Genomic DNA, 25,564 nt, shown 5'->3' with positions numbered 1-25,564 from the left:
TCTTTACAGATCGGGATTTTCTGACAATTACGGGTGTGTCGTCATCATCAAAGACCCAAACTTTGTTTTGAGCCTTGGTCGGCAGATCGTAATAGTACAGCCAAGTCTCGTCACCTGTCACGATGTTGTTCACATACCGAGATTGTCCCTTATCAAACTTTTTTAACATCTCCCGGCACCAAGTCACACGTCGTGTCATCTGCACTTCAGTCAGTTGATGCGGCACCCAGAGAGAACGAAGTTTCTTCACGTGCAAATGATCTTGCAGAATCGAACGAATTACTGGTGCATTTAGGCCCAAAGTATCCTCTATCTGTTGGTAGGTCACTCGTCTGTTTTCGTCAAGCATTTTCCTCACAGCAGTAACGTTTTCCTCCATAACTGACGTTCGTGGCCTTCCCGGCCTCTCAGAACTCTCCAGAGTGAAATTTCCCCTTTGGAATTCTCTATACCACCTGAATATCGTTGTACGATGTGGACAATCATCATCTAGTGCAAGAGTCATTTCTTCTAAAGCACTGGTCTATGGTTAAACCACGCACGAAATTATACCGCAAAACTGTCCTTATCTCATTTCGTGACCACGATGCCATCGCAAGCACTTTACACTCTCACTACTAATGAATTACTGAGCCCATCGACTTGGCGCGGCAGCTACTATGCACGTATGAACATGTCTCAACATGCAGCAACAAAGCAGCTTCCTGTGATTCATTGTTGCGTCATATTGCAAAACTTTCCTAGTACCCTTTGTACATTCACACATGAGGAATTGTTCAAGGAGGGGAATGCCAGAAGTTTATCAAACTCTAACAGGGAGCTAAGTGATTTGTAATAACAGAGAGCAAAGTGAAGGAGAAATTGTTGAAGTTAAACATAAAAAAGGCACCTGGGGCAGATGGAATCTATCCAGTTATAATGAAGGAGGCAGCAAGGGAAGTAAACAAACCCTTAGCCATAATTATGAGAGCATCCTTAGAGTCAGAGGAGATCCCAATGGACTGAAGATGTGCAAATGTATCCCCAATTCACAAAGGGGGTTCAAAGGGTGACACAAATAATTATAGACCTGTTAGTTTAACTTCTGTTCCAGAGAAAATAATGGAGTTGCTGGTTAAAGAGGTGATACAGGATCACCTAGACAAGACAGCAGCAGTAGTTCAGACACAGCATGGGTTTTTTAAGTGGAAATCTTGTCTGACCAATTTGGATACTACGATGTGGTCATGAAGGAACTGGATGCTAAAAATAATTTTGATATCATATACTTGGATTTCAGGAAAGTTTTTGATACTGTTCCACGTGGAAGACTGCTGTACAAATTAGAGCGGTATGACATTAAGGGCAAGTTACTGCAATGGATAAAGGGATGGTTGAGTGGGAGACAGCAGAGAGTGGAAATAAATGGGCTCTGCTCTTTGTGGACTAATGTTATTAGCAGAGTCTCCCAGGGTTCGGTGCTGGGCCCATTGTTGTTCTGTGTATTTATCAAATATATCGATGAAGGTATATCAGGCTTAATGTCCAATTTTGCAGATGATACAAAGGTTGGCAGGGTTGTTAATGACAGTAAAGACAGTACGCTACCGCAACAGGATCTAAAAAAGTTAGGCAGATGGGCTGAGAAGTGGCAACTGAAGTTTAACATTGACAAATGCAAAGTACTGTATATGGGTAGCAATAACCCAAGAGAAACGTACCAACTCTGTGGTACTACACTCATGGAGGTGGAGAATGAAAAAGACCTGGGGGTAATTCTGCAGTCAGATATGAAGTTCTCAGAGCAGTGCAGATGGGCACCAGAGCAGGTCATGGAGTTTTGTGAATGATATAAGAATTCTGCTAGCAGAGACAAGGAGATGATTATCCGTCTGTATAAGGCAGTGGTCAGGCCACACCTTGAGTACTGTATACATGTCTGGAGGTCTCATTTTAGGAAGGATGTAGAGTTGCTAGAATGAGTACAAGAAGGGCAACAAGATTGGTGAGAGGAACAAAGGGGGTGCTTATGAAGAAAGGCTTAATTTCTGCAAGTTGCAGCATCTGGAGACTAGGCACCTGTGAGGTGATCTGATTGAGGTGTATAAGGCCTTGAATGGTTTGAGCAGGCTCAATGCTGACGGGATACTTCTGCTTGCTGAGACTAAGAACCTAAGGGGCATAGATTCAAATTGAGTAAAGACAGTTATAGAATAGATGTGCGGAAGTTTGCCTTTACCCAATGGGTAGTTGATTGCTGGAACAGACTTCCATCTGTTGTTGTGGAAGTTGATAGCTTAAATAAATTTAAGGCTGAACTAGACAAACATTTGCAGTGACTGGATGGGTGAAATGGGAAGCGTTTTTTTTTTTTTTTCTTTGGCCAATGCTGTATAAGCTTGCTTTCTTGCATTATATGCCTCAACTAATGCTAATATCACAATACAAACGGAAACACTTAGCATGTAATAAATCCGATAATGTAATTAACCTAATATAAAAACACTGTGGTTTCAAAAAATATTTACTAGCAATGGGAAAATTGCTCATTACCTTTAAGAAACTACATAATTGACTAGTTAAAAAAATATATTCACAAATAGTTATGCTATACAAGACTATACACTTGGTAATATAGCTGTTACTTGGTTTATTCTGTTCACCAAAAAACAGAAAAACTTAAATATTTAAATACTGATTAGAATCACATCAGTGTGAATTTCAGTATTCTTTTCAGTCTTCATCATTAATTTGTTTTAATTGGAGCCATAAAAAAATCTTTGCAGCACCATGTATATCAAAAAGCACCATTACTAAGGAAATTTAATATGGAGTTTTAGTTGCCTTTTTTTTTTTTTTTTTTTTTTTTTTTACTGCTTAAAGCCCTGAAGTTTGACAGTACAGTTGGTTGGGAATTATAATTATCATTTATTTATTATTATTATTATTTTGATACTCATAACAATACAGCTGTTCATAATGATATTTTCTGATCTTATATGATATACTGTCCGAATTAAGAATAATATTTTAAAAGTTTCTCATTTTAAGCTATTTCTTATCTTTTTTCCTCCTCAAAAAAAACTAATTGGCATATAAAATTTACCAGCACCTGCTAATGGATTTGAATTTGGTGCACTAGCCAGATCATTAAAAAAGAAAACTTCTGCATAAAGTCAATAAGCTTTTGTTTCCATTTAGACAGACAAGCAAAAGTGATTTGAATTTCAAATTTTATATGGAATTTCCTCAATACCAAGTATTATTATTTTCCACTTGTAGGCTGGTGATGAACATGCAGTCACACAATTTCAATTACTTGAGTGGTCTTCACTAGCAAGTATTGTACCAGATAATATTACTGGTCTCATCACTTTGATTGAGGATGTTGAACAGAATGAAGATGAGCAAAGCACCAGTGGTCCAGTAACTGTCCACTGCAGGTATGCAAACACATAACTATTAATTTTTAGACTGCAGTATTTTTAGGAGTTTTAAGAAACTTAGCATTTTTTTTATATTTATTTTTAATTTTCAAGTGAGATTATTTTATAAGTAGTACATACAAAAGGTTTCCAAAATTATTTACTTTATTTATTTATTTTTTTAAATGAATATAGAGTATATATACCTTTAAATAAATTTTTCTTCAAAAATAATGTTCTTGATCAAGAATATATTTTGCTTTCCTTTTTAATGTTGTTGGAAATGATCCACTTGCCACTTGCACTTCATCAGCATCTTTGAAACAATCTTCTCCCCCTCCTCATGGTTAAAAAAATATAACTTGGGAGAAAAGAATCACAAGGTGGATGTTCTAATGCTATCATAGAGCCAGTTTACTGTTTAAGGAATAAAAAATTCCACATTTCAACCCACACTGGAAAAAGTCTTAATAAGTGGAATAATCTGGTATGAGAATTCAGAGTTTACAAATATCTGAATACAGGCACTCCCCGACTTACGTAAATTTGACTTTACATAAGTTTTTGTCGGCTGGTGCAAACCGAAAAAAAATATAGAAACATATTTTGCATCCCGTAAGAATAAATGGAAGTACTGTGAAAATATCATAATTGAACCCAATAACACATTGTTTTTTTTTTTTTTTTTTGTAATTTGTTCCAAGGCCTCAGAATTTGAAATTTTCGCAATATAACTAAGCTATTTAACTCTTCAGAAGGTAATTTTTATAATGAAAATTGTATTAGTTTTATATGTCAAATAAGCACAACACAAAAATCACTTTTAACTAAAGGATGCATAAACAAAACATCCAACACATTTACAAATGCTACTATTGGCTGAGATGAAGGGCTTCACAGTCCAGCCGGAGAATGCACTACTTTCATCATTATCATATGTTCCGTTAATAGAATCAATTTTGAACGCCTTTGTGATATTTTTCTAGAGCACCTTTCTGGAGGTCACGACCATAAAACAATTTGTACACTCCAGGTTATTGAGCTTTTCGGTTAGTGCAATTCATTATAAATGGGTAGTAAACTCGATCTTATTGCATTTATCGATAACTGGAATTGTGTGGATTTTTACATTATTATGATGAAGGGAAAGCGACCAGCGGAAAGTGGAAGTGGTGGCAGTGCTAGGAAATGAAACCAAATTGATTTAGAAATGAAGGTGAAAATAATTAAGAAGTACGAATTAGATTTTGCTGCTTCAATAGTGAATACTGTTTTAAAGGACAATGCATGTAAAAAAGAATGTGCTAAAGGATCAATGCATTTAAGATCAATAGTGATCACAAAACAGTGTTTAGGTGCTATATCGGAGATGAAAAAGCTATTAATAATATGGATGGAAAATCGGATTCAGAAGCAAGTGTCCCTGAGCCTAATGGCCATTCAAGCAAAAGCAAGAAGTATTTATGAAGATATTAAGGATACATATGGTGAACCCCAAGCCAAGTTTGTGGCAAGCAACAGATGGTTTAATAGGTTCAATCATCGCACTGGTTTCCACAACATTAAAGTAAAATTTTTGTAATTGCACACTTTTGTAATTTTGTACACCTCTGAAATTATTCCTGCACATGAGATAAAAAAATTGAATAAATAATTCTGTTTACATGTTCGTCTAACATTTCTTTTCTGCTTCAATTAAATTCAGTGCACATAGTTGTAGATTCTGCATAAGCCTTTAAGGAAATTCTGACTTATTAAAATTCAACTTACTACAGTTCCGTGGAATGCAATCCGTACATAAGTTGGGGAGTGGCTGTACAATGAACGTGGTTTTGCAATAAATGAAATGAGAGTTCAAATCATTGAATAATTCCATTTCATTTTGCTTTTAAGCAACTGTACATTAGTATCAATGACTTTCTTGCTAAAGGTTTGCCAGGGTACTGTGTCTCAAATGTTTGCACTTTACCTTCATTTCTGTAAGTTGCATTTTTTTTAGGACATACACGTGGGGGGAGGTTTTTCCAAAAGTAGAGATCATTAATGGATGCTGTCTGGATAATGCACATCTTCTGATGTTCAGTTTGAAGTCTGTGCTATAGTTTTTATTGAAAGAAGTTAGTAGTAGGTTAGTACTGTGGATGAGTTAAAGGTAGGTGGGTAAGCTTCCCTGGAGATTGAGTAAATGAGTTTCTTCTGGCTTCACAACCCTCACACAGTGCATGGCTTTAACAACTTTCACAGGATAATCTTCATTTCTGTTCCTTTCACCTGGTTTCTGTGACCTGTAATTTTCTTCTAGCTTCCCAATCCTCAACTCTTTCTTCCCATTCATGATTCTGAAAAAGCACAGGATTCAACTGAGTAGATAAAACAATAATAAATAATCTTATCTAGATTAAAGGCATTACAATATGGATGGAGTCATGTTGAAATAGGCATGTACTCACTTTCCAACCTGCCTATGAGAACGATCATAGTGTTATTTATAATGTGGCTCTGGGGGTTCCCCAACTCCCTATTTAATGAATACATACACTGTAAAGGCCAGCTGGTGTAGATTAGTGTGTGTGTTAGTGAGGGTTCTGTTGTTAATCCAACCTCTTAACTTAGGGGCCTGCATTATGACACAAAAACATCTAGTTTACCGTCTGGTGCCACTACGAGGCAAGTCGGGCAGTAGGGAGTGTTAACTCTGGCAGGGCAAACCCTGGGGTAACCAAAGCATACAGCAGTGAGAGCCAAAAAAAAAAAAAAGTGAAATTGTAAAGGAATATTGGGGGATAGGAAGAGGGTAAGATAAAAGAGGTAGGAGAACAGAGAGGGACAGTAGTGGAGGTGCCCACCTAGTTTAAAGAGGAGATGATAAATGGAACCCCCCCCCCGGTACAGGATGCCCATCCTGGTCCAGGGGTGGAAGTTAAAAGATGGTAGTGGGGTGAACTACCAGGCAAAAATGGGGTTAGGGGCCAACCAGGGTAGGAGAGGGTATTTGGGAGAAGAAAACAGCCACCCCAAGTGGTAGCAGGAAAAGAACATAAGGAAAGGAATCCCTATATCAGAGCACCTGTTAGCAACTCTGTCCCACACTGGTCAGGGGTCTAACCCTAATGGCCAGTGTCTGCATACCACACCATGCTGGCTAAAAAGCTACAGCATGGTGTCTGCTTGGATGACCATGAGGCCACTAATAGTCTACATGGCCATCGGTCTGTTTGGTAAGGAGGCTGGAAGAGACATGCAGTAATTAGTAACACTTATTCACTCTGTATTCCCTCAGATTTTATAATTTTTTCTTATGTTTTCAATTTTTTTTTAACTGTCATCCATCATCTCTCACACACCAGGGAGGTATGCAGTGGGTACTTTAATGTATTAGTAAAATTAAGGACAAAAATTCAAATTATTATCTTATATATATTAGAGTACATCTAAGTGTGAGTAACTGAAAGTGTTAATATTCACACATTATCCTGGCAGCCACTTATATTCACCACAGCAATCAGTCATTGTCATTCCCACTCACCATAACACTCAGGCACTCACTTTCACACACAACGTACAGTCATTCCCGTTCACCATAACACTCAGCCACTCTCTTTCACCACAACTTCAGTTTCTCACAGGGATTACGCCCTCTCACACTCAGTCACTCAATGAGTCACTCAGCTCAGTCACACTGCTTAAACTTCTTGCACTCATGCAGGCAGTGACTTTTCACTTTTGTCCCTTACATTCCTATTCTGTCTCTCATCATTGCACTCCTGTGACCCTCAGCTTACTGCTATTTCTTAGCTGAGGTTGAACCTCAGCTGCATGTACCTTTCTACCCTCTGTGAGTTCTTCCAGTTTGTTTGGCCATATCTTGGTCTCCTGTCCCCCCACCAAGGCATTCCCTAAAGAATTCCTCATATATGAATGTAGATGCAGAATACCTATTCAGTGTCAGAAAACTGAGCAGGATCAGGATCATCAACAGTTAAACCATTGATATGAAGTGGACCACTGTGATTCATTCCCTTCCCTCTAGTTTTTATATACACTGATGAGTTAAAACATTATGACCAGCAAGTCATTATGCAAACTGAAGCAACTGCAGGTGAACTGTGGTGCGTGCGTGGGTCAAGACATGGTATAAAAAACACCTGATACTGAACTCCATTAATTAGTGTTATTCTTGTTCTTCAGGTGGGAAAGGCAGCAGACTTAAGCGTGTTTGACAAAGGCCAAATTGTAATGGCCAGACGACTGGGTCAGAGCATATCCGAAACAGCATGGCTGGTGGGATGTTCATGGTCAGACATGGTTAGTACCTACCAAAAGTGGTCCGAGGGAAAACCCACAAACTGCCGGCGAGGTGTTGGACAACCACGGCTCATCGATGCTTGAGGTGAGCAAAGGCTCTCCCGGATGGTACGTGGCAACAGAAGGGCAACTGTGGCACAACTCGGTGGTAATTGGAATGCTAGTGATGGGAGTAATGTCACAACACACAGTATATCCATCAAACCCTGCTGAAAATGGGGCTGCAAAGTCGCAGGCCACTCCAAGTGCCATACTAACCACGGTTCACTGGCAACAGCACCTACAATGGGCATGCAAGCATTGAAACTGGACCTTGAGTGATTGGAAGAAGGTTGTCTGGTCCGATGAATCATATTTCCTTTTGCACCATGTGGATGGCCAGGTACGCGTGTGTCGTTTACCTGGGGAAGTGATGGTGCCTGCATGCACTGTGGGACGAAAACAAGCTGGTGGCAGCAGTGTCGTGCTTTGGGCAAAATTTGTTCTGCTGGGATACCCTGGGTCCAGTCATCCATGTGCCAGGCCCTCTGACATCTACCACCTACCTAAACATCATCAGTCTTCCCCTCTGGCGGTGCCATCTTTCAGCAGGATAATGCGCCATGCCACACCGCCCGGATTGTTCGAGACTGGTTCGGGGAACATGAGGAAGACTTCTAGGTATTGCCCTGGATTCCAAATTCCCTAGACATCAATCCCATCGAGCATCTTTGATTTGTGTAGGAACAGCATCTCCGATCTGCAGCATCTCAACCATGGACCTTACAGGAATTAAAGGATCTGCTGGTTACGTGTTGGTACCTGGTACCACAAGACACATTTAGAAATTTTGTAACATCCATGCCTCACCAGGTGTGAGCTGTTTTGGCTGCACGTGGAGGAACAACATCATATTAGGTAGGTGGTCATAATGTTTTGGCTCATCATTGTAAATAAAAGACATCTCTGCTGTTTTTCTTTGCATCCTTCACCAAAGACTTTCATAATCTGCCGTAGATTGCATAACCTCCTTTGTAACTTGACTGCAGGCTAGTTTATATGCATCCCACCTGGTAATTTATATGCATCCCATGCATTTTCATTCTCTGCTACAAGTCTCATCAGTTCATCTGACAACCATTATGTCTAAGCCTTGAACAATATTTCTTAGTTAGTATGAAAAGCCTGGTGGCTTCCACGATTACTTCCCTAAATGCTTCCCATTTAGCATTTATTATTGGTAACATCATCAGTTGGTCCCACTGCATAGAATTTAAAAACTGCCTGAGACCACTGCAGTCTTCTTATGAAAGCAAAAGCCTTTCCCTTTACTCTTAACAATAGTTACGTATTTAAGTAAATCTCACATCAGTATGTTGTGATCACTGCCACTCCGTGGGTCTTTAACCTGCAGATTCTTAATGTATGAAAAACTGCTGCTGATAATCCGATTAAGAGTATTGCTTCCTCTTGTTACCTCTCTAACATGATGCTCTAGAAAACACTCATGCAATAAATCCACAAAAGCCTTGCTAGTGTTAGAATGACCAACCCACCAGTTCCAGGTCAATATCTGGAAATTTAAAATCCCCCATTATTAAACATTCTGATTTACTGGCCCACTCTATTTCTATGTATAGTTGTTTATTATACTCATCACAGTCATTAAGCTATAAGACACTCGTACTCTCATTTTCGTTTTTCCAGTGCTTATGTCACACCAAACTGACTCAACATTGCATTGGCCACCATGTCGACTGTATGCACTTCCCTAGATTTAATATGCTTCTTAACTAAGAGCATAGCTCCTAATCCCTCATCTCCCATCTGTCCTTTATGTACACATTGTACTCAGCATATTCAAATTCTGCACACTTAAGTCTGAGTGACACCATGTTTCTGATATGCCTACAATGTCTGCATTTGGCATTACTGTACTTCAAATTCACCAAATTTATTTATTACCTCTGAGCATTAGTGTATATGCAAGTATATATCTTGTTCTTACACTTAGTTACCTTAAAACAGCTCATATATTTACTTGTTCCACAATGACCCACAGCAGTGCTTAAAATCCCAACACCTTGCTTTCCTGGCTTCAGAATTGAAATAGAAGTAGTGGAAGGATCTCTTCCACCTCTGCCTGCAGCTGTAGTTAATGTATTAGTCTGTGCATCCCACAAGCTAACAGTTTTTCTTACCCTCCTAACACTGCCTCCATAGCATCCGCAAATATTCTTGCACCTCTTCTATTTCTTATATCCCATCTCTGTTAAAACAGTGTCTCTGGTTAACAAGCACAGACCACACTGAGAAAAATTATACCCCATGCCTTACACAGTCTCTCCATGGCTGAATTAACTGATATGATTGTCAATTAAATCTACGTAAATGGTTTAAGCGCCAAGTGCAAAGCAACATAAAAGACCTTGTTGTGAGATTAAAAAAAAAAAAAAAAAAAAAAGAGAGAAACAAGCTTAGAAATTGGATCAGATGAGTAGTAGTCCCCCCCTTATCCGTGGGGGGGATACGTTCCAACACCCCCAGTGGATGCCTGAAGCCACGTTTCTTGTTTCCATCATCTATGTTATCCATGGATTTCTTAGCATGTCCTGTGCTTCCATTTTATAAATACTTTTTAACTTATCCATTTTCTGTTTATATAAGCATACAAAACAATTAAAAAAACAGAGTGAAAATCAAGAAGCCATATGGAGCTTGAGAGGTTATATAACAGTTCAATGTTTCAAAAAAATAATTTTTCTAGAAATGGTTATTAAAATTTTTGTGATTCACCACTGGCTTTTGGTTACATGAAGTAAAAAGATTCTCCACATCTGGGATAAATATTTTACAAGTTGCTTTCTATTTCTAGTGCTGGTGGTGACAGAAGCAGTATATTTGTAACATTAAATGTCTTAATTCATCAGCTAAAAACAGAGGAAAGAGTAGACATTTTTCAAGCTGCTCGTTACACACGCTCTCAACGTCCTGGAATGATACAAACACTGGTAAGAATGCCTTTCTTATTTATAGTAACAATACCTTACCAAAGTGAATGCCTTTTTACTGGAAGTCGAAAAATACAATAAATGCATTTTTTTTTAAATTAAGCAACAAATTTTTTTTTTTATTTGTAACTCCATAATGAATAGACATATAAGTTAGTGCAAATGCATCATCATGTCTATATGCAGTAAATTAACCAAAGTTATTATAGTGATATTATTTCATTACATCTCATATTGTGACTACCTTCACAAGTTGCTTATTTGATTATATTTTGAATAAGTAATGCTTCTCTGACAGAGAAGGCTATTGTTACTTATTCTCAATGGATACCACCACTGAGAATAAGTAACAATAGTTTTCTCTTTCCAAGTAACTATACTCAGTAGTGGTATCTCCTGAGTATAGATATGATGCATTTGCACTAACTTATATGTCTTTAAATTTTCCCATAGCCCGAGGCTTTAGCCCTTAATATTTATTAAGTATTAAACCCCATAATGAATTTAACATAAATATAAATGATGAATAATTAAAAAGTAGCTTCACAACTTTGTAAACCTAGCCTATAACTTTGCATACTTTGTACTTGGTAAAACATACCCAAAAGCTGAATGAAAACCATGACTTTAAAGTTTTGGTCATTCGTAATTACAAGTTTTGAGAGCAGTTGGCATGCTCATAATATAAACAACAAAATAGTTACTTTCAATGAAGAAGAACAAGCACAGGACATTTTTCTCTTTGAATGATCATCCTGAAATAAAAATTATTATTATTAGCCATATGGTACAAGGAAGCCTGAGGCTTATGCTGCACAAGGCAAAAAAAAAAAAAAAAAATTCTGTATTACCCTGAGAGAGGTAGAAGAAAATCACCAAGAAAGAGAAGAATGATGATATCCAGCTCAGGACCCTGGGTGTGCCAAGCCCATACTCACCAGATGTGAGCCTCTGGAGTTAAATGAAGTTATCACACATCATGTGGAAAACAGCCTCCCGAAAGATATTCCATTTATGATTGAGACATGAATTTTGTACATACAGTTTGTTCTTTGCTACATGCCAAAAAAAATGGAAGATCATGAGTAAGTGATTAAACCGTGAAACATGTGAGGTTAGTTTTTATTCAAAATGCTAGAAATGCAATGTCAAGGTAATTGTCAACTTTCAGTACACCAGACTAAAACTATTGCAGACTAAAACTGCAAATACTACAAATATCATGATTTTTTAATCAGTGTTTTGGTACAGGTATGATAGGACACTGACTTTTGAGATTGTTTGTTATTTGGTTTTTAGGAGCATTAGCAACTAAGGCCATATTACTCCGGGATATGCGGTGGTCATTCCCTGACCTTTCCACATCCTCCATATTTGGTGGTGACGGGCTCAAACACTGGTCTAATTAAGAAGCGTGTGCTACGCACTGCTGCTGCTCCTTCCCATCTGGCTACGGAGACGCCTGACTTTTGAGATCTTGTGGTCACTAATAAAAACTTCTAGATCACAGCTTTCATTCAGTGGCTTATAAAGGATTACCAGTTATAAGCTTACAAAGTTGTAAAGCTACTTTTGAATTACCCCATAAATATATGGGGTAATTAAATAGTTTAAAAAAAAAGGTAAAAATTTTTTTTTCAGCTTGCCATATGGGTAACCATATAAAAATGCTTAGAATCAGCTCTGTTTCATTTTTGGTGTGCAAAACATCAAGATTAATAGTTTTTAAAAGTAATTTTACTCATTGAGATGAAGGAGAATGGCTGAGATAGCTAAAAAATGTCATCCAAAGTCTAGTAATCAGATTATAAAAACAACAGCTGTATCATGAAGACCTGTTTTGGAATGGCCTAGAATCACTACTTAAAAGTAAAAGATTATCTCAATCTGTGATAAGCATTACAAGTTGTATCATTTTTTCTATTGCAGGTGGTGACAGAAGCAATGTATATTTTGTAGAATCTTCTCTTGTATAATTTTGTCTCTTGAAGCTGCTTGCACACACATTAATTAATATTAATATTAGTAGTGGCAAATAAAGCAAGCTTATGCAGCATCAGACAAAAAAAAAAAAACAAAAAAAAAACAAACAAAACTACCCAACCTAACCGTCCATCCTCTCCCCTAATTTGATTAATTCTTTCTTAACTTTATTCAAACTACTCACTTCCGCAACATCAGATGATAGTTTGTTCCAACAATCAAATATTCACACATCTATCCTGCGACCATTTTTCTATTTAAATTTAAGTCCCCTTATCAGCGTGGTCTGAAAAAGAGTAAGGATGCTATCAGCATTTAGTTTACTCAATCTGTTAAGAAGGGGAATGCCAGAAGTTTATCAAACTCTAACAGGGAGCTACATGATTTTTTAATAACTGAGAGCAAAGTGGAGGAGAAATTGTTGAAGTTAAACATAAGAAAGGTGGGGTGGATGGGATCTATCCAGTTATATTAAAAGAGGCAGCAAAGGAAGTAAGCAAACCCTCAGCCATAATTAAGAAAGCTTCCTTGGACTCTGGGGAGGTCCCCATGGACTGGAGATGTGAAAATGTGTCCCCAATTCACAAAGGGGGATCAAAGGGTGACATGAGTAATTACAGACCTGTTAGTTTTAACTTCTATTCCAGAGAAAATAATGGCGCCACTGGTTAAGGAAGTGATGCAGGATCATCTAGACAAGACTGCAGTTATAATTCAGACACAGCATGGGTTTGTTAAGGAGAAGTATTGTCTGACAAATTTGATTGGATACTATGATGTGGTGACAAAGGAATTGGATGCAAAGAATAATTTTGATATCATATAATTGGATTTCAGGAAATCTTTTGATACCGTGGCACATGGAAGACTACGGTACAAATTGGAGCAGCATGGCATTAAGGACAAGTTGCTACAATGGATAAAGGATAGTGATTATCAATGGACACTGCTCTTCATAGACTAATGTTATTAGTGGAGTTCCCCAGGGTTCAGTGTTGGGCCTATTGTTGTTTTCAGTATTTATCAGTGATATTGATGAAGGTATATCAGGGTTAATGTCTAAGTTTGCAGACAATACGAAGGTTGGCAGGGTTGTTAATGACAGTAATGATAGTATGCTACTGCAAAAGGATCTGGAAAAGTTGAGCAGATGGGCTGAGAGGTGGCAACTGAAGTTTAACATTGACAAATGTAAAGTACTTCATATGGGTAGCAGTAACCCTAGAGCACCGTATCAACTGGTGGTACTACACTCGGTAGTGGAGAATGAAAAGGACCTGGAGTTAATTGTGCAGTCAGATATGAAGTTTTCTGAACAGTGCAAAAAGGCTGCACGAGTAGCTCATGGTGTCTTGTCAATGATATACAGGAATTTTGCTAGCAGGGATAAAGGGGTAATTATCCCCTTGTATAAGGCAATAGTCTGGCAACACCATGAGTACTGTATACAGGTCTGGAGGCCACATTTTAGGAAGGATGTAGAGCTGTTGGAACGAATACAGAAAAGGGAACAAGATTAGTGAATGGAACAAAGGGTTGCTGTTACGAAGAAAGGCTTAAGTTTTGCAAATTAGTGTCTGGCGACTAGGCACCTGTAAGGTGATCTGATTGACATGTATAAGGCCTTGAATGGATTGAGCAAGCTCAATGCTAATGGGGTTCTTCCTCTTGCTCAGATTATTCACCTGAGGGGACATAAATTCGAATTGAGGAAAGACAATTGTAGAATAAATGTGCGAAAATTTGCCTTTAGCCAGTGGATAGTCTGTAGTTGGAACAAACTTTCATCTGCAGTATTGGAGGTCAGCAACTTAAATAAGTTCAAGGCAGAACTAGACAACTTTTTTGGAGTGAATGGATGTGTGAAATGGGAAGGGTGTTTTTTTTTTTTTTTTTTTGGCTGATGCTATATAAGCTTGCTTTCTTGAATCATATGCCTTGCTAATGCTTAGTCTTAAACACACTTCAATCAAAATCAAGTCTCCTTGCAGATGTCTACATTCCAAGTGTTGTAATTTGCAGAAATGAAGTCTTTCATGGTAAGAATACCTTTTGTGTTCTTGACCAGATTAGGTTGCTTATCTCTGCTCCAAGAGATTCACATCCTTCTTAAAATGAGGCTTTCAGACTTATATGCAGTACTCAATATTTGGCCTTATATAATGGGATAATTACCTCCTTTTCTTTGCTGGCAAAATTCCTAATGAAACTGAAATACAATAGTTGTTATTTAAAGAAAAAGATGAACAGTAATGAAAAAAGTAAGAAGCTTGTCTGTACATTACAAATAATTCAAAAGATAATGGTCTCACTGTAAAAAGAAAAAAAAAATTGTAGGTGGGGTGGGGGTAAATAAGGATATGTGTTATGCATTGTCATTATAGGGTATACAGTTTTATTCTTCTTGCTTTCCAACAGAAGCAAACCATGAAGTTATGCTTAACCCCATGGAACTGAAGCTCTTCTGTAAATATAAAATGATAATGTTTTAAGACTTGTGCTTCATAAACATAGATTTCTTAGCCTATTTTCATAATACTAATAGTCTAAAAACAAAATTGATAAAAGACACACAGCGGACTACAAGGAAGTTTAATTTTTCTTTCCAATAGAACTCAAAGCTAGAAAACTGACTTTTATTTTCTCTAAATGAAATTGCACAAAGGAACATCTGAATTACTTTGGTTGGTAAGCTTATTATAACTGTAAACAAATATAAATTAGACTTTGTTAATGCCATGTGGAGTTAATGGTGTGTTTGTAAATGTAGTGTTGCTCTACAGTGCTGAGATAAACTCATTTGTTCATATTTGTTGCTAATGGAACACACTGTTTCTAAAGATCCTTACAGAATATACTGCACAGTTTATTTTAGTATAAGGTCTTTGTCTTGGAATGTATGTTTAAATTATCCAGGAATGTATGTTTAAACTGTGCGTGGATGCTTCGGTGTTTCTTAAAATCCTTTTGCTGCTCTGGCTGTGTATTATGCCTGCTACGTGTTGAACGATTTGATGGAGTATTTCTGGCAGTCAGTTTTAGCTTCTCCACTTTTCGTTTATGCCTGGGGCTTCAAGGACTCTTCATCGTTTTCATTTGCAGTATCAACTTCCATGACTCCTTCCAAATTCACTTCTAACATTTCTGGGGAGATGTAAGGCTCTGATGATGTGGATGGACCTTCTCTGGCTTCTTTGTTCAACTCCATCACATGCTGTAATTTCTTCTGCTGTCAAAATAGCTTAGATCTCTCCTTTGTACTCAGTGGAGGTGGTTTTGGTGGTCACATTACACGTGCTCTATACAGCCTTACAATGCTCACTATTAGTCTTTGACATGTTGAATTATAAATTTTTTTTCTGTCGAAATTTTTTATGAAATACGGTGGAGAATGACAAAAGAAATAGCATGATGCAATCAGTAGGGGTATGATTGGGTACTGATTGGGTCATGAGTCACTCGTGCCTGGCATGGAGTGGGGAGGGATGAATCGTTTCGTGTTGCATTTTATTGCCGATTTTTGTCAATCCACAGGCACATTGCACGTATGCTATACACTTTACAGCGCTTGCTGCAGTCGACCCCCCACTTTACGATTGGTTCACAATATGATCAAATCACTTTATGATGGATACTCTATAACAAAATACCATTCACTATATGATAGGTAGTAAGCGCCGGTCATTGGGATCACGTTTATGAATTGAATTTTAATTCTATTAACATTGATTCTAATAAGCGAAAATAGGAGGAATATTATCCACAGGCTATAAAAGTAAAGATATAAAGGACAGATTTACACTTTATTACCTTACCAATTTAAAAGAAAGGAAGGCAAAGAGTTAACTATACCAGGTATTTGCATGTGGTCACCCTCCCAATTATTAACCGGGCCTAATGTTGCTTAACTTCAGTGATCAGACAAGAACTGGTGCATTCAGCCTAGTACATGACAATTGGCTGTTCAGAGCACCTGTATGTAATGCATTTACTTATGGCTTAGTTTGCTCTGTTGCATTTTTTGTCAATCCACGAATGCAAGTTACTCCCATCTGAAAACTGCCTGGAATATGCTTAAAGAAGTTTCACTTCAAAAAAAAAAAGTTATAAAGGTGCTATTTCAACAGCACAGTTAATAATGTTGCAATTTTATTTAAAAAATTTATGAAAGCTACTCAAAAATGTGCATGTTATAAGTATTTTAAAAAAGGGCTATGCCACTACCCTGTGCCTACTTGTTTATCAAATATTAGATCTTTTGTACCAAAAAGAATAATCACAGTACCAAAAAGGATAATCACATATTTCTCATTACTAAATGAAAATAAAATAATTACTACAATTACTTTTCTTCATAAAATATTAAAATGTAAAAGTGTAAAAGCTCTATCAAAGGTAGTCTTTCCTGTGTAGTAACTAACCATATTGTATCTTTAAACAAATTGCTCTATACTAATTGAGACTTATTTTTTCCTGCTTTTGCCAAAATAAAATGTTATCTCATTGCTACTTTTATCTGTAAATGTATATATTTTATCTTTTATTGTCAGATCATTTAATTTCACCTTAATATAATTTTCACTTAAATATATATTTATAATTGTATATACCATATTTCATACAATGTAATAGGGTTCATTCTGTGTTCTTTGAATCATTCAGTATATAAATATATTTTATTTAGCCTTAATTTAATCAAGATAATAGTTATTTCTGTAAAGTGTTTATTTATAAATTTTTGTAACAGAAACACCGACCTAATGTGGCCATACTGTAATAAGATGCTCTGCATTGGTTTTCAGGAGATCTGTTAGCAGATTATAGTTTGAGAAACACTATTCTATGCATTGGGCATGTGGGCGAATAAGTCACTGATGAATAGTTTCGCTTCAAAATATAGAGTAAGCAAAAAAAGTCCCTTGCACCTGTATTTGCATTATGCTGGAAGTAGAAAAGTCCCATAAAGTGGTGTATATGACTACTGTCACACAATCCCAACTCTTCAATACTCCACTGCTCTTCAACCCTTAGTGCTGAACCAGTGAGCTGCTTGGAAATGTGCAAATGTTGTGAAAATAGCATTGTCAATCGAAGTTCAAGTATTTTTGGTGGAACATGTGTTTCATTGTGGAGGTGAATATATTAGAATCTAGGGAAATGTATCCTGAAACCCATGTACCACACCACAACATAGTGTAGCAGTTGGTTGAGTAACAAGTTTAGGGAAACTTCATCACATGCAGATGTGCTGAGGTCTGGTAGACCATCAGTTTTAACAGAGGACAAAGTATACAGGACATTTCTGATTACATCAGAAGAAGTCTAAAAAAAGTCAGTGTGCAAACTGTCACAGCAGGCAGGCACCTCATATGGATCAATAAGGAAAGCACTTAAAAACTACATGCAGTTGTGCCATACCAGATAACATTGGTGTGTATTATTATTATTATCATTAGCCATATGGTGCAAGGAAGCCTGCAGCTTTTGCTTCACCAGCCAAAAAAAAAAAAAAAAAAAAAAAAAAATTCTAATTTACCCTAAGAGAGAGAGAGAGGGAGAGAAGTAGAAGGAAATCACCAAGGAAGAGAAGAATGATGATATCCAGCTCAGGACCCTGGGTGTGCCAAGCCCATACTCTCCAGATGTGAGACCCTGGGGTTAGTAAACTGCATGCATGTGATCACATGAAGCATGTGCAGTATTACTGATGGCTCTGAGACTTCCTTACAGCTAATGGAGAAGATATTCTGGATGTCATCTTTTTCAACAATGCAGTGTAGTTCCATTTACATCAATTCCCAAAACAGCCGTGTATTACTATACACGGCTACCACTGTATTACTATTCAGGAGCTACCACTGCATGATCAAAAACGCTGGTGTAGGGTGCTGAATATCAAAAAGACGAGTAATTGGTCCTATTAACTGTCAGCTCAGAGCATTGTTGTAGTATGATTCTTTACCCCTTTACTGTACATTTAACTCAGCAGTGGTGGTGGTGCTTTTTCTGGAAAAAGTTTATGGGTTTTTTTAAATTCTGCTTGGAGAATGCTATATTTCCTCTTTTTTTAATGGATTGTAATACATATTGAATGTATATTTTTATTTTTAACAAAAATATTAAATATTTAAAAAATGCAGAATTTTTATACCTTTTATTTAAAAAACAAAAAAATTACTTTTAGTTTTTTAATAAAAAATTAAATATTTAAAAATTCTGTGTTGTTTACAATGTTTTAATTTTTATTAATTAATTAAATTAATTTTTATTTAATTTACCTTATTTAATTTATTTTCAAGAAAAATTGTAATTCCATTTAAAATTATAAAATCATTATAGGCATAAAACATAAAAATGAAGCTATTAGACTCTGCCATTTCCCAGTTTAAAAAACCATTAAATTTGATGTGCCTGTATTTTTGTTTATTATATTTATAAATAGTTTTCAAAAAAAATTTAAATATGTATATATTAGATGCTATTATTCACTTTCATTTTCAAATTTGGCAGCCGTAAAGCATGCAAAATTTTAATATTACACATGTCACTAACTCTCTATCCCAAGTGATTATTGCTTATAATAAGCAGAAATATATGTGCATACACTTTACTTAGCTTATTATATGCATAAATAATACAAAAAAATATATAAAACTATGCATATACAGTGCACACCACTTATGGTGATCGTGGATAATGTTATCATTCATTTAATGTTGACACTTTTATGAAGTCATGATCCAGTGTATACAAATACATAGAAAAATACTGCTTGTTGTAATCAGAATTTCAGTTTATGCTATCACTTTTTTGTCTTATCATGGTTTACACATGTGCATTGGAAGCGATTACATAACATCCCGATTTGTTCTTGAACTCCGACATGTTGCATGTTTAGTTACTGCTGTTGCTTTGTACAGTTCATATGGTTGTTGGTGTCATTACCCCATGAAAGAAAGTACTGTATTGGTATTCCTACCAATCTGACTGTTTTACAGTAAAGCATTAACCCTTTTCTAATTCTTGATTTTAATATTTTCTTTATTTGTTTTTAATAGATTGTGTGGATTATGATAGCTTATTTATGACTTTCTCAAAGAAATAGTGGACAGTCAAATTAAAGTATTCTTTATTTGCTTGATTTTAATGTCTTCTTTCTATCCACTTCCCTTCCACCTTTCTATGTACACATTTCTGCTCTGCATCAATAAACAATGCTGAACAGCTACATTCTTGTTCCATCAGTTATTGTTATCCATTTAGCTGTGTCCCAAAGTGATCACAATAAATGGCATCCGTTGTATTAGATACTATTGTTCACTTCCATTTGCAAATTTGGCATGCTGTTAAGTACCTGAAATTATAATACCATGCATGTCACCAACTCTATCTCAAGTGATTATCGCTTTCCATGTTTATTATTCAAAAGTAATAAAATATTTCAAAAATTAATCTTTCAAAAAGACATAGTTTATGACCATTAGAAACCATTTACAATCATAACATCATGTGGGAGAGTTTTTATAAATAACTTGAACTAGAAACAAACACAATTCTAAGTTTTGTAGCAGTCAGCTGCTGATGCTATTTTCCCATTCTAGCATTACTATGAGTTAAAAGTAAACAAATGTGATGGGGTGGTACCTTCTAGTTGTAGTCATGCTATGACTCCTGGAAAATGATAAATAAAAACTCAAAAACATACCAAGTAAAAATTTGTCTATATTTATTATGATGGAACATAAAATCACATATTTTTATCTTCAGCCAAAATTAATGACAGGCTTGTTACACTTCATGGGTGTAACACTGCCACTACAGGATTAACCGAGGACAAAATTGACCAGTGGTGCACATGGCTTATGTATCAATGGCAATAGTGTATGATGGGTTCAATGACTGCATAATTTCCAAGAACATTAGACCACACAGACCCTGATCTTATTACCTCAATATTTATCTGTGGGATGCAATGAAAAGTCCAGTTTACCAAGACAATTCTTGTAGTTGGCAAAGATTCTTAGTTAGCAAACTAAGAGTTTGCAAAGTTGGCAAACTAAGATTCTTAGTTGGCAAACTATTCTTAGTTGGCAAATATTTATATCAGTAAACTGGTAAGAATCTTTGCCAACATGATAACATGAGTAGATGCTCATTCGTGCACATGCCCATGGGGATCACTTTCAACACTTGTTATAACCATATGTCAGCATTTCTCAAACTGTGTTCGTGAGATGTGACCAAGTGTTCTGCGAAAAATCATAATTAATAATTTTAAAAAAATTAATTTTTCATATTTGTAGCATACACCACTTTTGTATCATTATAATATTTAACATAATTTTTTTTGGTTAATATACTGGCATAGACTAATAATCAAATAGATCTGCAGAACACTTTAATTTGGCAGGCTTTGCATAGAGAAGTATGTGTAGAAGTAATGACACCTACGAAAAAGTAGCAATATAGTGATCTAATATGCCATTCGTATGCGATTTAGCTTGGAGTACAGTACATGATTTGAAGAAGAGGAGGAAGCAAACCAATATCATAACTAAACTCACTTCCTTGTATAAATTTTTTTTTGATAATTATTAGTATTTCAAAATACAGCATTATTATTAAAATATGTAACTATGGATTTGCGGCTGAAAAAAAAAAAAGGAACGTTAATACGAGAAAAGCAAAGTACTTCTAGTAGTGCAACTGTGGCCGATGAAAACGAACACAATATTATCACACTTCAAAGTGAGGATGAACAATCACGGCCTTTTGTTCCCCAGAAATCCGAAGTGAAAAAACAGGAACCAACTAATAAAAGACCAAACGAAAGTATAAGGACAGTTATTTGAAGTTCGGCTTTACATGTGTTGGTTGGAAATAAAGATGCTCCTGATGCACAGTGCGCCATATGTAATAAAATATTAGCAATAGTTCTTTGACTCTCGCTAAACTTGTGTTTCATGTGTTCCATGAATATGTTGTGAGATGAAAAGTGTTCCGTGACTAAAAAAGTTTGGGAAATGCTGCCATATGTACATTCACTGTAACTACTTCCACTGGTGCACAGGGACTTTTCATGCACCCTGTAGAATACACACCATTTGTCTGGAAAATCTTTGTAAGTAGATCACAGAACAGCTTCATGTTTCTTTTATTGTAAATGGGGGAAAATAATAATTATCCTCTCCTGATCAACCATTCCAATAATCTAAAAATATGGTAAATATTGTTCAAATGCATTCATATTTTCAAAATATTAATTACTATTTATATATATATATATATATATATATATTATTTTTTTTTCCTACCTAGGACCAGTATGAGTTCCTGTATAGAGGACTACTTGAATACCTTGAAACTCATAGCCTCTGTGACATGGGTGACACACAGTTATGATCTCTGCCAAAAAACTAAATGAAAAATTTGCCATCAGCACAACTAAGTGATGCTGATGGTTGTCCTTCAACACTGCCAGGTGCTTGGTACTGGTGTCTTTTTAAGTCCCCTCCTGTAGTTTTTCAGCACTGTTTGGAAAGAGTTATGTCATGTTGAAAATAAAAAAAAGTTGTTAAGTTGCTTAATACTGTTGCGATTGATATAAACAAGGAAAAGGTGATCCATGAAGAGTTCACATCACTTTACACTCTTTGACAATAAAATATTTTTGCTAGTTTCAAATGTAAAGTTAAGCACTGTGACCCATGACATGCAAAACTTCATGAAGGCCAATTACAGCCATAAATAACATGTGCCCTTAAGGAAAACTGTTTCAACCATACAGATGCAATTGCTGAAGAATAAGTCAGTGCCAAATGAGGAAGTGGGCTATTGCTGCTGCTTCTCTCTGGCAGTCACAGAGATAAACTGAATGATATCTGACTGAGGAATTGATAATGCCCTATGCACCTTGCCACATCTGTGCCTCCAAGGTTGAAGCAGTGGGTGCACAAAATCAGCTCAACAGCAAGACAGTGCCTGATTTCCTGTGGAAATTTTAACCCAGAACACTGTACTTAAGTCTTTACATCATACCGACATCATAGGCATACATTGCCTTCCTTACCAAAATGTTGATGAGCTGTTGGATGTAGAAAGAATTTCTTATAGACATAACTGTAAATAAACTGTTTTTTGAATTGTTGGTTTGACTAATAATAGTTTTTGAATTTGTTTTTTGTTAAAAGATGATGTAATAAAGGCTGATGATTTTGGAAATGAAATCAATTTTGAAATAAAATAGTCAAAACAGAAAAACAGTAGTTATTAGTTGGCATTATCAAGTTCTGCCAAACTATAAAAAAAATACAAAAACATTTAAAAAAATACAGAATGACATAAGATTATAATAGTGTATGGAGGGGATAACCTTATCCTTTTCTCAGCAGTGCTACTTTATAACATAAAATTGTTAGCCACTCTGTTCTCAAAATATTGAACAGGTCTTCTAAGCATTTGCTCTGTGCCTATATTAAAAATACATGACTTCATAGTTAAAGGAAAAAAAGAAACTTTTTTTAAATACTGCATCCCTAGTCTAGTGCAGTTCTCTCTTCTGCAGCCCTGCCTATATGAAATTTCCATTTCATAACTACTACTAGTCCTTTTTTTGTAAAAAAATAGGTGTCAGTACTCATTCTTTGCTATCAGCAAAAATTGAAAATTAAAAGGATATGAAAAGTAAACTAAAAAATTAAATCCTAATGTTTTTGGAATAAGAACAACAAATTAAGTATATTAACACAGTTTATTAAGCATAAATTTATTATACAAATATATAAAAAATAAGTAAAATGTAGATAGTTTCATAATAAAGTTATTATAGAAAATTTCAATATTTATTAAGTTCTCATCCGACACAATATGCTGACTTGTTTTTTTATTGTTTATGTGTGTTGCTGAATTCCATTTCCGTAGCAGCCACGAGTTGACATATTTTGCTCTATTGAAGTGTGTCAGCGGTGGGCCTACAATTTTAAGAAATAGTAGTGAAGAAATTGTTTTTGTCATCAACAAATCTCTGGTCGGGCTGACGATCAGGTTAATTTGTGAAAATCCTCCTTCACATTCACTCGAGGAAATTGGTATCATGCTCAGAGCGTTCATTAAATGCTTCAATTCTTCCGAAATACTCTTTGCAATTAGGTATTCCCGAATCCACGAATTGTCTCTTTCATTTAACTGAAGCTTAACTGACAATTTTGTAACTTCATTCTCACCAAATGTCACTTGAGAGTTAATATCTTCAGGCCAATGTTTCCTATCAAGTACTTGGGCTGATGCTGCTGCCAAATCGACATTTTTACTATCAAGCAGCCTGCTTTCTGCTGATTGTTTCAAAGTTCTGTAGAAAGCTTCTGGCTTTGGAGAATAATTTCTGCAATCTATCCCATGAAGCTTGTTTGTTTGTTATTTGGTTTTTAGGAGCATTAGCAACTAAGGCCATATTGCTCCAGGGATATGCGGTGGTCATTCCCTGACCTTTCCGCATCCTCCGTATTTGGTGGCTCATGGATTCAAACCCCGGTCTAATCAAGAAGTGTGTGCTACGCACTGCTGCCCCTGCCCACGAAGGCGCCATCCCATGAAGTGAAACTCCTTGAAATCATAGATTTTCGGCAGCTTTGGCCAAATACGAAGGATGCAGAAAGGTCAGGGAATGACCACCGCATATCTTGGGAGCAATATGGCCTTATTTGCTAATGCTCCTAAAAACCAAATAACAACAACAACAGCAGCTTTGGTGGAATTTCTGTAATATTGTCCCAGAACTATTTGTCTTTCATGAAAAAGTTGTACAACAATTTCAATTTCTTTATTCGCCCTGTAGATCTATACTGCACTCCTGCAAATCCACGCTCAGGTCTGATAATTCTTAAAGAACATCACACATTAAACCTAAGTCTAATATAAAGTTTGTAGTTGTAATTTTCTTCTGTAATCCAAAAATTCTTTATTTTTGGTCCCGTATTGAATCATTCTTTGCTCTTTGAAAATGATTAACTAACACCTCATAGTTATTCCAAACAGCCAAAACAGTCCAGAAACTCGATGCCACCCATCGTGTGCTTAAAATTTTGCCAATTTTTAAATGTTTAATATGCAGCAAGTTTGCACACACCTTCAATTCTCTGGCAAATGCATTATACATGATGTAAAGTTTATTAATAAATGCTTTAAATCTATTGATACCGGCAACAGATTTCACAGTATCACCAACTGATAGTTCTAATTGGTGATTAGTGCAATGCCACGCTATTAAAGAAGGGAATTTTTCTTTCATTAGTTTCGTAATGCCACTTTTACTACCCATCATAACAGTTGCACCATCACATATGGCACAAACTAAGTGAGTTTTTAAATAGTTTTCCATCATACCGTATGACTGAAGGCAATCGAGCAAAGAATCAAATATCCCTTTTGCAGTAACACTTTCAAGTTCGATCAAGTCCAGAAACAAATTTACGGGAGATCTCATTCCACTGTCAAATATACAAGTTCGAACATAAACGATTAAAGTGAATTTCTTACTCACCATGGTCGATTCGTCAGTTATCAGTGAAATTTTACTATTTGACAACGATTTTATTAGCCAAATTTTTCTCATTTCGTCACTAATATAGTGACGAAATGAGAAAAATTTGGCTAATAAAATCGTTGTCATTCTTATTTCATTCTTCTTATTTCGTCACTAATATAGTGACGAAATAAGAAAAATTTGGCTAATAAAATCGTTTTTCAAATAGTAAAGGTTCAAGATGTTAATGCAAGTAAGTGTTAGTTGAATGAAGAATATGACCCATTCCAATTCCATTTAATTCTTTTAGGTTTCTCTGATTCAAAATTATGAAAAGACTGATTTTCTTTGGCCACCTTATA

General features: G+C 36.0%; 1 protein-coding gene across 4 annotated transcripts in view; it reads left to right on the top strand.

Annotated features, from left to right (window-relative positions):
• LOC150086955 (tyrosine-protein phosphatase 69D-like) overlaps positions 1 to 22,762 on the top strand; it is an 823,111-nt gene extending 800,349 nt beyond the window's left edge. For all 4 annotated transcript variants that reach the window (XM_090371707.1, XM_090371706.1, XM_090371704.1 and 1 more), the window contains 3 exons: positions 3,262 to 3,422; positions 10,564 to 10,699; positions 22,001 to 22,762. In XM_090371707.1, the coding sequence (XP_090227833.1) occupies positions 3,262 to 3,422; positions 10,564 to 10,699; positions 22,001 to 22,084 (381 nt within the window). In that variant the 3' untranslated portion in view covers positions 22,085 to 22,762. The remainder of the gene's footprint in view (positions 1 to 3,261; positions 3,423 to 10,563; positions 10,700 to 22,000) is intronic.
• Positions 22,763 to 25,564: the final 2,802 nt, after the last annotated feature.

The sequence above is a fragment of the Mastigoproctus giganteus genome, chromosome 4 (assembly GCF_048544385.1).
Source record: "Mastigoproctus giganteus isolate SK-2022 chromosome 4, ASM4854438v1, whole genome shotgun sequence".
Classification (NCBI taxonomy): Eukaryota; Metazoa; Arthropoda; class Arachnida; order Uropygi; family Thelyphonidae; genus Mastigoproctus; species Mastigoproctus giganteus.
The sequence above is the reverse complement of the archived record's forward strand: the minus strand, read 5'-3'. Positions and strand labels throughout refer to the sequence as shown.